General features: G+C 37.3%; 1 protein-coding gene across 2 annotated transcripts in view; it reads left to right on the top strand.

The window, feature by feature from the left end:
• Positions 1–12,230, top strand: part of LOC121959529 (ras-specific guanine nucleotide-releasing factor RalGPS1-like) — an 85,180-nt gene extending 72,950 nt beyond the window's left edge. The window contains exons 14-20 of one of the 2 annotated variants that reach the window (XM_042508882.2): positions 622–670; positions 2,360–2,440; positions 4,668–4,773; positions 5,072–5,164; positions 6,232–6,337; positions 6,433–6,524; positions 8,335–12,230. In XM_042508882.2, the coding sequence (XP_042364816.1) occupies positions 622–670; positions 2,360–2,440; positions 4,668–4,773; positions 5,072–5,164; positions 6,232–6,337; positions 6,433–6,524; positions 8,335–8,364 (557 nt within the window). In that variant the 3' untranslated portion in view covers positions 8,365–12,230. The remainder of the gene's footprint in view (positions 1–621; positions 671–2,359; positions 2,441–4,667; positions 4,774–5,071; positions 5,165–6,231; positions 6,338–6,432; positions 6,525–8,334) is intronic. The other variant, XM_042508883.2, reaches the window with a different exon arrangement.
• The last annotated feature ends 260 nt before the right edge of the window (positions 12,231–12,490 follow it).

Raw genomic sequence — 12,490 nt, 5'->3', positions numbered from 1 at the left:
GTGTTTTCTTCTGAAGCTCAAGTAAAGATTCCCTTTATGCCTCCGAAAGGCAGGAGGCTTAATGTTTCCGGGTTGTATGTACATACTGTACTTCCGTACGCATATATGTAAGCACAACCCGAAAACATATGTACGTACATACATATGCCCAGTCTCGTGAAGGCAATATCTTAAAAATGCACAGAGGGATATTCTTCAAATTTAGCACAAACATCCACTTGGACTCAAGGATGAACTGATTAGATTGGTGGTCATAGGTCAAAGATCAAGGTCACTGTGACCTCATAAAAAACTTTTCTGTCCATTACGCATACAGTCTTATACTGAATTGGTGACCCTCATCTGTAAACTGTGCTGATTGTAGAGGTCTTCTGTGCTGCTGGGGGGAAGATGTGCGTGAAGCATCCATGTTTTCACTGACATGGGTGTAAACTGTAAGTGCTTGACGAAAGGCGAGGCATTCAACCACATGGCAGTGTTTTTAGTTAGGAGCCTGAGTGAAGTTTTCTCAACATAAGATTTCTTCCACACTGTTTCTGCTATATTTAAAATGCCTAAGTAGCTTTTGTTATTAACAGGAGACCAGAGAATAAACCTGTCTTATTTTATTTTTCCAAACAGGCAGCAGTGAAAGCTCTTTTGGGGAGGAGCTATCACCTGGACTGGAGAGGTGAGAGCCATTCATCACATATAACCACTCATCAAGTCCAGAAAGGTTTTAATCTCTAACTAACAAACCACAGAAAATGAAGTTATTTATTCATCATTTAATTCAGTTCAATTGTATTTATAAAGCCAAAAATCACAATTTGCCTCAGAGGGCTTTACAGCATATGCCATTCCTCTGTCCTACAAAAAATAACTTCAAAACAACTTCATTACCTCAAAGTGATTATAAAGGTACAGTCAGGTACTGTTGAAAAAGGAAGCTGACAGTAATCTATATTTTATTTGTTTTTTTACAGTCAGTGATCATATGGGAAGACTAAACCAACAATGTGTTAGTGTCTCAATAATTTTTGTCAGCCTCACTCTGTCTGTTGTTTTGAGCCCATTGGTTCCTACTGAAGATGGCAACCTTAAAAAAACAAAAATCACAAAAATACACTATGTGTTTCAATACTCATACTACCATACTGTAGAGTAAGGCAAAAAAGTTTAGTATGTCAAATGCAGTATGCCAAAAATACCAGGATGTTCTACTACATCCAGTCAGATTTTGGAGTATGCAAACCTGCATACTTTTTTGGCTATTGTTACCCACAATCCTTTGCACAGCAGCAGATAGGACAGCTGATCAGCAGCTGATTGACAGCTGACAGAAGCCGCAATGATGGATGACAGCACATTCAAGTGACTGATGACCACTCAAATGGTAATATTAGGAACATGAATCATTTAAGTGAACAAACAATCATAGAAATTGCCAGCAACAAAAAAATGAAAATAAGAATGACAGAGAAATGCCTATGGATGCTAATTTAATGCATATAACATGTTAGAATCCATGTTAGTATGTAATTATAACTTAAAAGTTAAACATTGCAAAATGTCAACAGCAGAGCTCTCCCAGATAAGCTCTCTGTCTCTGTTGAGTTTGGCAAATGAGTTTGATTTGTTTTATTAAATGAAGAGGTAGCATGTCCTGATTGTGTGCATACTGCAGCAACAGTACATTACTTCAGAAGGGCAACCACATTGCCTACTAAAAGTGAAAAGAGGAAGTATGTTATTTGGAACACTCCCACAGTTTCTTTTTTAGTCTTTTTAGGGCTCAGTGATTTCCTAAAAGCCAGTGCTCATTCTAGTTTTTATCAAATGTTACTTATACATGAGGAAATAGTTCACTTGTTGTTGTGAGTATTTGGGGCACCGTGGATGAAGCAAGTATACCACTGGACTTATCCTTACACTTTGAATTTGTCCAGGACAGGTACTCCTGTGTCACCAGTTGTATCTGTACCTGCAGCATTTTCATTCTGCATGTAGTATAAATGTATTTGAATGTTGCTAACATCCTGTCAAGTTAATCAGGCCGAGTACATTTGTCCCAGCAAGAACACAGCAAATACTTCAGTTATAGCAGCACATTAAAAAACAGGCTGTGATTGGACAACATGATCATGTTTATGTTCATGTTCATGTACTATGATTGGTTTGAATTGGCATTAGTTTACTAGAAGCTACAACAGTGATCGGAAATCAAGTGTTTGATGCTCAGAATTGATGCCAACATTTCCTCTCACTGCTCCATCTCAATGGTTCACGCTCTGGGTTCTTGTTGTGAATTTGGGATAAAGTAAACAGTTGTGATAATCCCATGAGCCAGAGACTGACTGTGACAACGTGTGACACACAGGGGACGCATGTACGCAACACTGGGCCCCAACTGGAGGGTCCCGCTTCGCAACTCCCCCCGGAGCCGCAGCTATGTTTACAGGTACAGTGAAGTGTCAGAGCAACAAGTCAGTATCACTTGAAATAAGACTGAACTCATCTGTATGGGCTTATCGAAGTTCAGCTCTATTGTTTTATCTCACCTCATCCCTACACTGCATGCTGGTGCAAGACAGCTTTCAGAAAGTACATTTGGCTGTAGGCTGTACGTTCCACTGACTAGCTGCAACTAAGTGCAATTGCTGAACGTTGAGATGGAATAGTCTCCTTATTCTCCACAGGGTCAGTTCACCCGCAAATGAACTGACAGTGTGTTCTGTTGATTATCAAGAGTATCAGATCCCGAAAAGAGATGCTGATTTTTTACCACTGTAAAACATTAATGTGAGCTGGAAAACTGTTAAAAATATTAGCTGTATTTAAAAAACAACAACACTCGAGGGATGAAGCAAAACTATCTTGACAGCTTGAAGTTAGAAAATGCATTTCTATTTTTGATCCTTTAATCACAATCACAGTCTGAAACAGGATTTTAAATATCATACCATAAAAAAAGAAAAGAGAAAATAATCCAAAAGTGGTCAGAACACCTTCAGAATACAAACTGCTTCACTGGTAGAGGAACAGTCATGACATTTTTGGAAATAAGCTTGCTTGCCATTTTTCCTAAAATTAGATGAGACTAGTGGTGGAATTTAACTAAGTACATTTACTTAAGTACTGTACTCAATTCAAATTTGAGGTAATGTGGTTAACTTGTTAACTCTGTTCTTTTTATGCCACTTTGTACTTCTATGCCACTACATTTCACTAGCGAATATTGTACTTTTTTACTTCACTACAACTGAAAGCTTTTCTCACAAGTTACTTTACAAATTAAGATTATGAAAAAAAGAATTTTTAAAATATTGTATTTGTCATAAATTAAAGTACCCAGCAGTTAGCACAAGTACAGCTGAAATGAATTAGTTAATTAATCAGTTAGCCATACGACAGAAAGTTAATGGCAAGTATTTTGATAAACATTGCTGATTCCTAATTATTATTTTTTGAACAATTTTTTGGGAGGATTTTTTAAAATTTAATTTAATTTAATTTAAAAGCGTAGATACATTTTTATCTTCATATTTGATTATAGCTTTGACCATAGGAGTGCTGACTAATGTCAACAAACGGTTTAGTTTAAACTTATTGGGGCAACACGTTTCCACGCAGTTCACTATGTGCATCTTTGTAATCACACTCTCATTGTCACAGTCCTGCTCTGAGTCCAGACACCTTCACTCCTGTCTGCTGTGTTTAGACTTCCTAGTAATATATATTTGAATGTGGTTAAATTCATAAATGTGTTTTCACAGTTTGTTTTCTAGATTTGAGGTTTTTCCTTGTTGTATTCATGTCATATTTTGTGTTTCCTGTTTTTTGTTATGCTCACATTTTGTGTCATGTCTGTCATGGTTATGTGCAAGAAGTGCTGCCAAATTGGATCATTTCTGCCAAATAAGGCCATTTGTTTATTTATTTGTTTTGCAAACATAACTCTGTTTTTCAGTATTCATGCTATTTTCTGGCTAGTCATGATGATTTGGGCAACACAGTAGCTTAATCCAGTCGCTAGAAAAAGTGTTGGCATTGAATGTTTCTGCAAACCACAAATATGTTACAATTGCAGATTGTTATTTATTAGATACGTTTAAATTTAATTAGTTAATAACTCTGTGGTTAACGTGTGGCACAATAGTCTCTTGAAAAACAGCAATCAGTACGTTTCCATGCACAGCTAAGTGGAGCTACAGTTATGGCTCAATTTCATTGGACCACTGTCCTTGTTCCAGTATAATGTGATATTTAAGCCAATGTCAGTGGAGAAATAAGCCTCTCTGCCTGATGTTCAATATATATCTATACACATATTATTGTGAGCATAGTTAATACATTTTCTATAGTCAAAGTAAGTAGTAGTTGCATTTGAAACCATGTTATTCACACAAATAAGAAAAATATACACCAACCAATTGGACCATAAATACACAATATATTATTTAAACATCAAATTAGTGCAAGGTGCATTTTTAATAACACAGATATTTTAAGGACTAGTTTCTATTCTAATCAGTTAATTCCTGCATACTGTTCTCACAGAGCATCATATTTCATCCAAAACTGAACTGCATACTCTAAATACTGAGTCGAAATCCATCGCAGTTGCTAATATGTTTTGTATTTGGGTTCCCCCTTTGCATCTTTTCTCCACTTTCTAACCCCTTTAGCTCCTCTGCTGCCAACTCCTGCTATGGATGCAGTGAGGCCAGCGGTGTGACTCTTGAAGGACCCCTGCGAAGGAAAACACTGCTAAAGGAGGGACGGAAGCCCAAGGTATGGTGACCTTTGTTTTCACTGAGGTTTGAGATATTTTTTAATAGAGCCTGAGGGGGGGGTTACAGTACACTGCGTTTGTGTTTTCTCATGTTTTATCTTCAAAATGCAAAATCTAACATCAACAGTAGTAGTTACTAGTAGTAGTTTTTTTTTCTTGCCACCCCAAAACAACATTTTCCTTGAGATGAAAACATTTCTTGAGAGATATGTAGGTCAGGCTTTATTTTTTAAACTCTGACAAGAGTGGATGAGATGTTTGCTGCATAAGTATTTCTGTTTCTGTCCTGTGTTGCAGCTGTCATCATGGACCAGATTTTGGATCACTTTGTCTGGATCAACACTAATATTTTATGGAGCCAAAGCACTGAGGGCCTCTGAGAGGAAACATGTGAGTTTGATGCTTTAAAGTAATGATGTCAAAGGATTTTTTTCTTTTTTTTAAATAATTTTTGTTAAGTAAGTTTTACTGAATATGATAACACTGTGGTGATTGAGCCTATGGCCCACTGATGAAAGTATTGCAATATTGATATATTTGCAGTATTAGGAACTGGGTGTCGTAAGTGACATTTATGGAAAAAAATCACTGTGTTAAATGACTGCTAATCAGGGTTCATACAAGGTGCTTGAGGTGCTTGAAGTATTTGAATATAACATGCAGACATTTTAGTACCGGGATACCTTGAAAATCTGCCATTTTTCATCTTGGTCCTTGAAAAAGTACTCGAATATAACTGAGAACAGAATTATATATTTTTTATGAAACATATTGGATAGATGTTTTAAACTGTGAAGCTAAGAATAGCTGGCTTGAAATTATTTTCTAACGCTATATGAACAGTGTGTTATTGGTGCACTGATGAGCTGGTAAACAGCAGTAAATAGCTGATGCCAGAATGTTTTGCAAGCCTGCAAAACACCTACAGTGTCAGCGGTTAGCATGAGTTTTGAGCTATATTTTGACAGTAAATAAGCAGCTTAATTTGCCTGAATGTTGATAGTGGAGCTGCTAAGGATTGTTTTGAGTTTGCTGGTTGCAGGGGGGTGCTACCTTGCTGTTCTTTGTGCTCCGTATATTCCTGATTTTTTGTCCCTTGCCAATGACATGCCTGAATATGTATGATAATTTTAGGCCCTGGTAGTATGTGTTTGCTTCAGGAATCCCTTGCAACAGATGGTTTTGGAGAAAACTATTTCATCTTTGAAAAAAAAGAGCTCTTGAAAAGCCCTTGTCTGTACGGACCTTGTTAAATCTACTGAAGATTTTCCTGTGGGTAAACCAGGACAGGTTTCCACCCTGGTAAATGATACAAGTCATGTCCAAAACACAGTGAGCATAAGTGAAGACATACATTTCATACCTTTGTTTTATTGTTTTCATTGACAGCTCTAATGTGTTTAGTGTTGACATATTTGTGGTGAATGTGATCCAGTGCAATCCTGTGTTTGCCACAGTATAAGTCCAGCCCCTGTAAGAAGGTGTGTGTGACTGGATGGATGGTGGTGCTGCCAGACGACCCAGCCAGACCCAACATCTTCCAGCTCAATGACCCAGACAAAGGTCAGCATCACACCCCCAGCAACAGCTCTTGCTCTTTTCTGTGTGTGTCATCTCTGTTCAAGTCATCACACAAAGCTAACTGTGTGTTTTTACAGGCAATGTTTACAAGTTCCAAACAGGATCCAGGTTTTCAGCCATCATCTGGCACAAAAACCTGGAGGAGGCTTGTAGGAGCAGTAGACCTCAGGTAAATTCAGCACACACACACTCCAGTCTGTTTGGACCACCAGTCAGTTATGGTCACATCATTCAACCCTTTTTGCTAAAGAGACAGAAATATAGCCGCCTAGTCTCTTAAAGAAAATGTTAGCATTATATGTTTCTGCAAACCATGAATATATTGTATTTGATTTCATATACGTATATGAGCTGACTATGTAATCAGAAGGTGGAGGGGAAGGTGGATAGCGTGTCACCTAGTGAGACGCCTGCCAAGCTATGTACCATCAAACAACAGATTATTATTAAGTGAGTCACTGCTGTGTTTTCAGCCACTTTTGAAGCACCAAACTGCTGTGCAGAAACTCCAAGAAGGTCTGATTTTCAGTTGCTACATTTTAGCCAGAAAAATCGCCAAGTGTATGTGTGTGTGTGTGTACTCGTGCTCACCATAGCCTAGACTTTATTAAAAATTCAGGCGATCCAGGTGCAATCACGATGCAAGGAAACCTGCGAGAAAGGGAGCCCAGACGCTCTGCAGAAGCCGAGTTAGGCCTGTTTCACACAGCGTGCGTCAGAAATGTGTGACTTCAGCCTCGCCGAACTGCAGCGTTTCATGCTTGTGGTGTTCACACATGCAGGGAAGGAACAGGGAAGTTGGACTAAAACAGCCGTTTTTGTATTTCCTCATCTCTGTGACAGAGAGAGACTTTTAAACTACAGTATATGTATATATATATATGTATATATATGTGTATATATATATATATATATATATATATATATATATATATATATATACAATATAGATACAATATAATCATCAAAACACCATCTTCACTTTCTATTCCTGCTGACAAACGCATGTCACACGTACAAAATCGGCGAGCTGCAGCACATCTAGAGAAACGTTGACTGATAGGGATGATGGGGAAATATGGCCTCTGAAAGATATGACAGAGCCTGACCATTCAGAGCTTTGTAAGGAAGGAGAAGGATTTTATATTAAACTCTGTAAACTGTATTTTAAGAAGCTAAACTTGTTGGAGTAATAAGGAATTACAATAATCCACCCTTGAATAACAAATGTGTGGACCAGTTCTTGTGCGTCTGTTTGAGACAGGATATGTCTAATTTTTGCATTATAAAGCAAGTGAAAGAAGATAGTTCTTCAAGTTTGTTTTATATGTGAGGAAAAGAGCAAATCTTGGTCAAATATTACTCCAAGGTTCCTTATAGTGCTGCTGGAGGCCAGGACAAGCCATCCAGTTAAACTATATCTTTAGAGTTTCTGAGCTGTTTGAGGCCAAGTACAGTAATTTCAGTTTTGTCTGAATTTGACATGAGAAGGTTGCAGCTCATCCATGTTTTAATGTTCTTGAGACATGCCAGAAGTTTAGTTAACTGATCAGTTTCATTGGGATTAATTGATAGATATAATTGCGTATCATCTGCATAACAATGGAAGTTAACGGAGTGATTTCTAATAATGTTTCCTAAGGGAAGGGAAAGTAGATTGACAATTGGACTGATGTTTATCACCTCACCAGACACATGACTCAAATGAATGCTAAGGTTGCTTCATATCTGCTGTGAATGGGTTTGCCGACATGTTCACCATCACAGCTTTACAAGGTGATAATCCACCAGTGTTGAATTCATAGCTTGTTGCACTGTCCCAAGTGGCCCAAATCAATCAAATCAATCAATTCATATTGCTGTAAGCCCCTAGATACAGCCTACAAGTGGCTTGGTGTACTTTTTCACTTTTTGACAGCACTAGTAGGTTTCTCAGTCTCTATTTTTTGTGCTAAATATCTGTTGTATTCTTTCAACAGCTACCAGCAAACCTCATGTCATTTGAATGAGAGCAGACCTCAGCCTGCGGGACATTTTGTGCCAAACCTATTTGTTTCAGAAGAATAATGGAGTACAGTGCTGAAATGGGAGAGTCAAGAAGCATCTCGTACTGTAGAAGAAGCTCTTATACTGGATGTTTGACTGCATATACAAAACACCCGCTTTCCTCTTCACCAGGACTAAGTGTAGTGTCAAATCCAGTCAATGGAAGACTTTGGTGATGTTGGCCTTTGTGAAACTGCTATTGCAATGTTTTTTGTTTTTTTCTGCATTTCAACATGATACTGGAAGAAGAGTAGGCAACAACATCAACACACATCCCCACATGTGAACTTGGATCTATCAAAAAAGGTCTGGAGCGGTGAGCATGAAAAGCAGACGAGCCTTCATCACTGAGGGAGAATACAGCTCGACTGAATTTGTCTTAAAAAGAAAAAATTGGTAGTTGTACAGAAACATTATGTGACCATGAAGTTGGCTTTAAGAGCCTTAGTTGTTGGTGAAATGAAGCAGCAGCAGTGGGTCTGTTCACGTATTTACCCATCGTTATCTCAGCTAGTAGTCCTCCTGATGTACATAACAAGGTTTACAAATACATAGCAAATCATATTTTCTACAACACACATCGGAATTTGTCGAACACCATGGAAATGGGACTGAACAAGCTGATAAGTACAATCAGTAGAGCAGAAGACAGCCAGCATCATGCCAAGGCAGCTGGGAGAGTGAATTTAAAGCAATTTACAGTGAAGTAACAAGCTTTCAGCAGTCGTCTGTGTAAATACTGTATTTATTTGTATAAGAGTTTATTTTTTAACAGTTGGCCATCAAAGGGAAATCAATCATTGTGTTTGATACACCAGCTGCTGCAGGAAGCTGCTCCTCAGACAGACTGTTGGTGGAAAGCCACCTTAAAACTTAATGTGACTGCTCAGCTCAACTAAAGAGAATTGGAATAAGGGACTCCATCAGCATTGGCGCTGTTAAATAACCTTTTTCAAAAAAGCTGAATTTTAAGTATAATTTTGCTTTATTACAACTTGGACTTGACTGTATTGCCCTCAGTTTATGTTAAAAAGAAAAAAGAAAAAAGAGAGTGAGCTAAAGAGAGAAGTTCAAGCCCTAGCTCAACACAAAAAAATTAGCGGGCCTCCAAAGCTGTTTGACCACCCGACAATCCCTGCTGCTGCTGTCACCTGCATGCTTCAGTGAAGACTTTGAGTACGTCAAACCAGGACAAGGCCTGAGGCAGACACAGAACACCCACATATCCCATGTGGCCTGGGAATGCCAAGAGATTTACTACTGCCACTGCGAGCCGGGCTGACCCAAGTCTGATCAGTCAGAGACATGAGCCATCAGATGATCAAACAAAACAAAACTTCAGACAAACTCATCAGGAAGAGAGAATGAGCGACCACTTCCTGCGTCTGCTTTAACCCATACACACTGGAGTTGTGTACATAGTTTTCCTGTGCAATGAGGGATTATGAGCAACATTTCAGGTGCGTTCAGTTTTAGATTCATTTCCAAAATAAAGGGCGCTGACCACAAAATGTGATAAAACTTCAAATTGATGAAATATATATTAATTTCTTTATATTATGCACTTTATTTATTTAACCATTACAGTGATGAAGTAAAGTAAATATCAGGCTACTTATTAAACCTTTTAGTACAGTAAAGGAGAAATAAAAAGGATTCTATCCCCAGAAAATAATTCCTAAAAAGCTGTCAATATCAACGAAAAATTATTTAATTTTAACGTTCTTTTATCACCTTGATTAATTACAATAATAGAGTCAAAAGTATTTAAACAATTGTGTCTCCATACTGTTTCTCTTCAAATAAAAAAAAAAACACTCAAAGTGACCCCACGTTAGCTTTTCTACCTGATGTTCTTCACAGAACTGGTATCTTACATCATGATATGTAATCAGATTTAGAGCAGGTTATCTGGATTTAGTGACTTGAAAAATTTGTATCTGGTTCAGGGTGATCCAATCCAGTGTTTCTTTGAAAAATCTGCACAAAAGGCAGATGCATTGTCTGATCCTGGACTGCAAAACGGGGTTTTCAAGACTGGATCTGTATGATGATTATTAGTTGCAATGGTGACAAAAAAAAACAACAAAATCATTCGCATCAAGATTACATTTTTTTTAAAAAAACTGAACCCTGATGTTTCCAAAGCTGTGAAAAAAAGATCCAAGTTGTGATAAACTGGAATTATCCTGTTGGAGGAGAAGTAAGAAAACCTGAAATGAAGTGAAACATTTACTAATAGATGCCATATCTGTGTTTCCCTGTTGTAAAGCATAGTAACTGTCAGTCATTTATTTATGATATTATTAGTAGCAACAGTGGCAAAATATATGAAACAATGATTTCATCACTTGAAAAGAATAATCATGTTGTTAAGAATCTTATTGGTTTATTGATGTTCTTTGTGTTGTTTCTCAAGACTCGTTCATGTATTATTCTTGACAAAAAAATGTTGTGGACTGTTTTTACTAGTCCATTTGCTTCTTTGGTATTATTGTCCTTCTGCAGATGAATGCAGCCATGAAGGACCTCTTAAATTTTAGCGGACCACGGTGGTGGTAATGCCTGTTGAAGCCCATTTATTACAAATCATAGAGTTTACTTCACATTGCAAATCATGCTGCTGTGTTTAGAAACTGGAATTCACTGTCTTTACTGTTCCAGGCATTCAGTGGATTCCATTCATTTCTGCAGGGGTGGAAAAAACAATTGGGTCACTCTTAAAACCTGCCTGAGTCTTGTAATTTCCTACAGTATGCCAGAAGATGTGTGGTATGGAAGTATTTGTATAATGGATGGGTTTGCTAATTCACTTTCAGAATAAATGGAAACCAAAGTCTGCCTGGATGATAACTTATAGATACACTGGTATGGTCCTTTAACAAAGACCAGAGCACATTTCTTCTTATTGTAACAGTTCTAACATTTTTTTCTCTAACCACTAGGCTGTAGGCATTCCTCTTACATGGCCTGTGTTTTTGTATGTCTCATTGTGCTGTATTATTATTGCAGATCAGCTGATAAGGTGTTCTGCATTGATTAACATTGTAGCATCACATTTTCACTGAGCGGAAAGAAACATGTTGCTTTCATGTTGCTCTGCTGCTGTACAGGATTTTCAGATTTATTTTTTAATTTCACATGCTTTTTGGAGGGTCAAACTTGAGTGATTAAGTAGAATGAAAGAAAGTGTTGAACTTGTTAGGTTATAAGGTAATAGCATTCATGTCTTGACTGGAGTCAGATGTAAAATTCAGTATTAATTTCTTTTGTGAATGTCCGATATTGAAATACACTATACGGAGAAAAGTATTGGACCACACCTCTTAATCATTGAATTCAGGTGTTTCATTCAGTCCCATTGCCACATGTGTATAAAATTTGGATGGATGAGCAAAAAATCCCACAGACACACAAAATCTTGTTGAAGGCCTCTCTAGAAGAGTGGAAGCTGTTATAGCTGCATAGGGGAACCAACTCCATATTGATGCCTATGGATTTAGAATGGGATGTCATAAAAGCTCCTGCAGGTGAAATGTGTAGGTGGCCCAATACTTTTGTCAATATAGTGTATCTGCAGTCAGAAGGTAATCACACAGTGATTTTTCTGTATTGATTTATATATATATATATATATTTTGAACTGGCTTTGTGTCTAACCATGGCATATTTAAAATGAAACTTGGGCAGTGTGGGTTCAACTCTAAGTTTATTTTAAAGTTTTATAATGGCATAACACATATCTTCATCCAAGGGCATAGCTTTTTTTCAGAAATGGGAAAGTTAAAAAAACAAAACAACAACTAATTAAAGTCATTATGAAATTGGCTTTCATGCTTTCCTCAGTGAATTCTATCATACAGTTTCCACCTGATACTTTCTGCTAATTTAAGTAAAATCAGAGATGAAAGCCTCCTTTTTTAGAAAAACGTGCATAGAGGGTATTAGGAATTTCTTTTACCTGAGAACTAACAGCTGAAAACTGTATGTGTGTATGTGTATATATATATATATACACATATATATATATATATATATATACACATACACACACACACACACACACACACATATATATATATATATATA

This window comes from Plectropomus leopardus, chromosome 20 (genome assembly GCF_026936395.1).
Source record: "Plectropomus leopardus strain MGB_pleo_1.0 chromosome 20, ASM2693639v1, whole genome shotgun sequence".
Taxonomy (NCBI): Eukaryota; Metazoa; Chordata; class Actinopteri; order Perciformes; family Serranidae; genus Plectropomus; species Plectropomus leopardus.
This window is presented reverse-complemented; position numbering and strand designations above follow the sequence as displayed.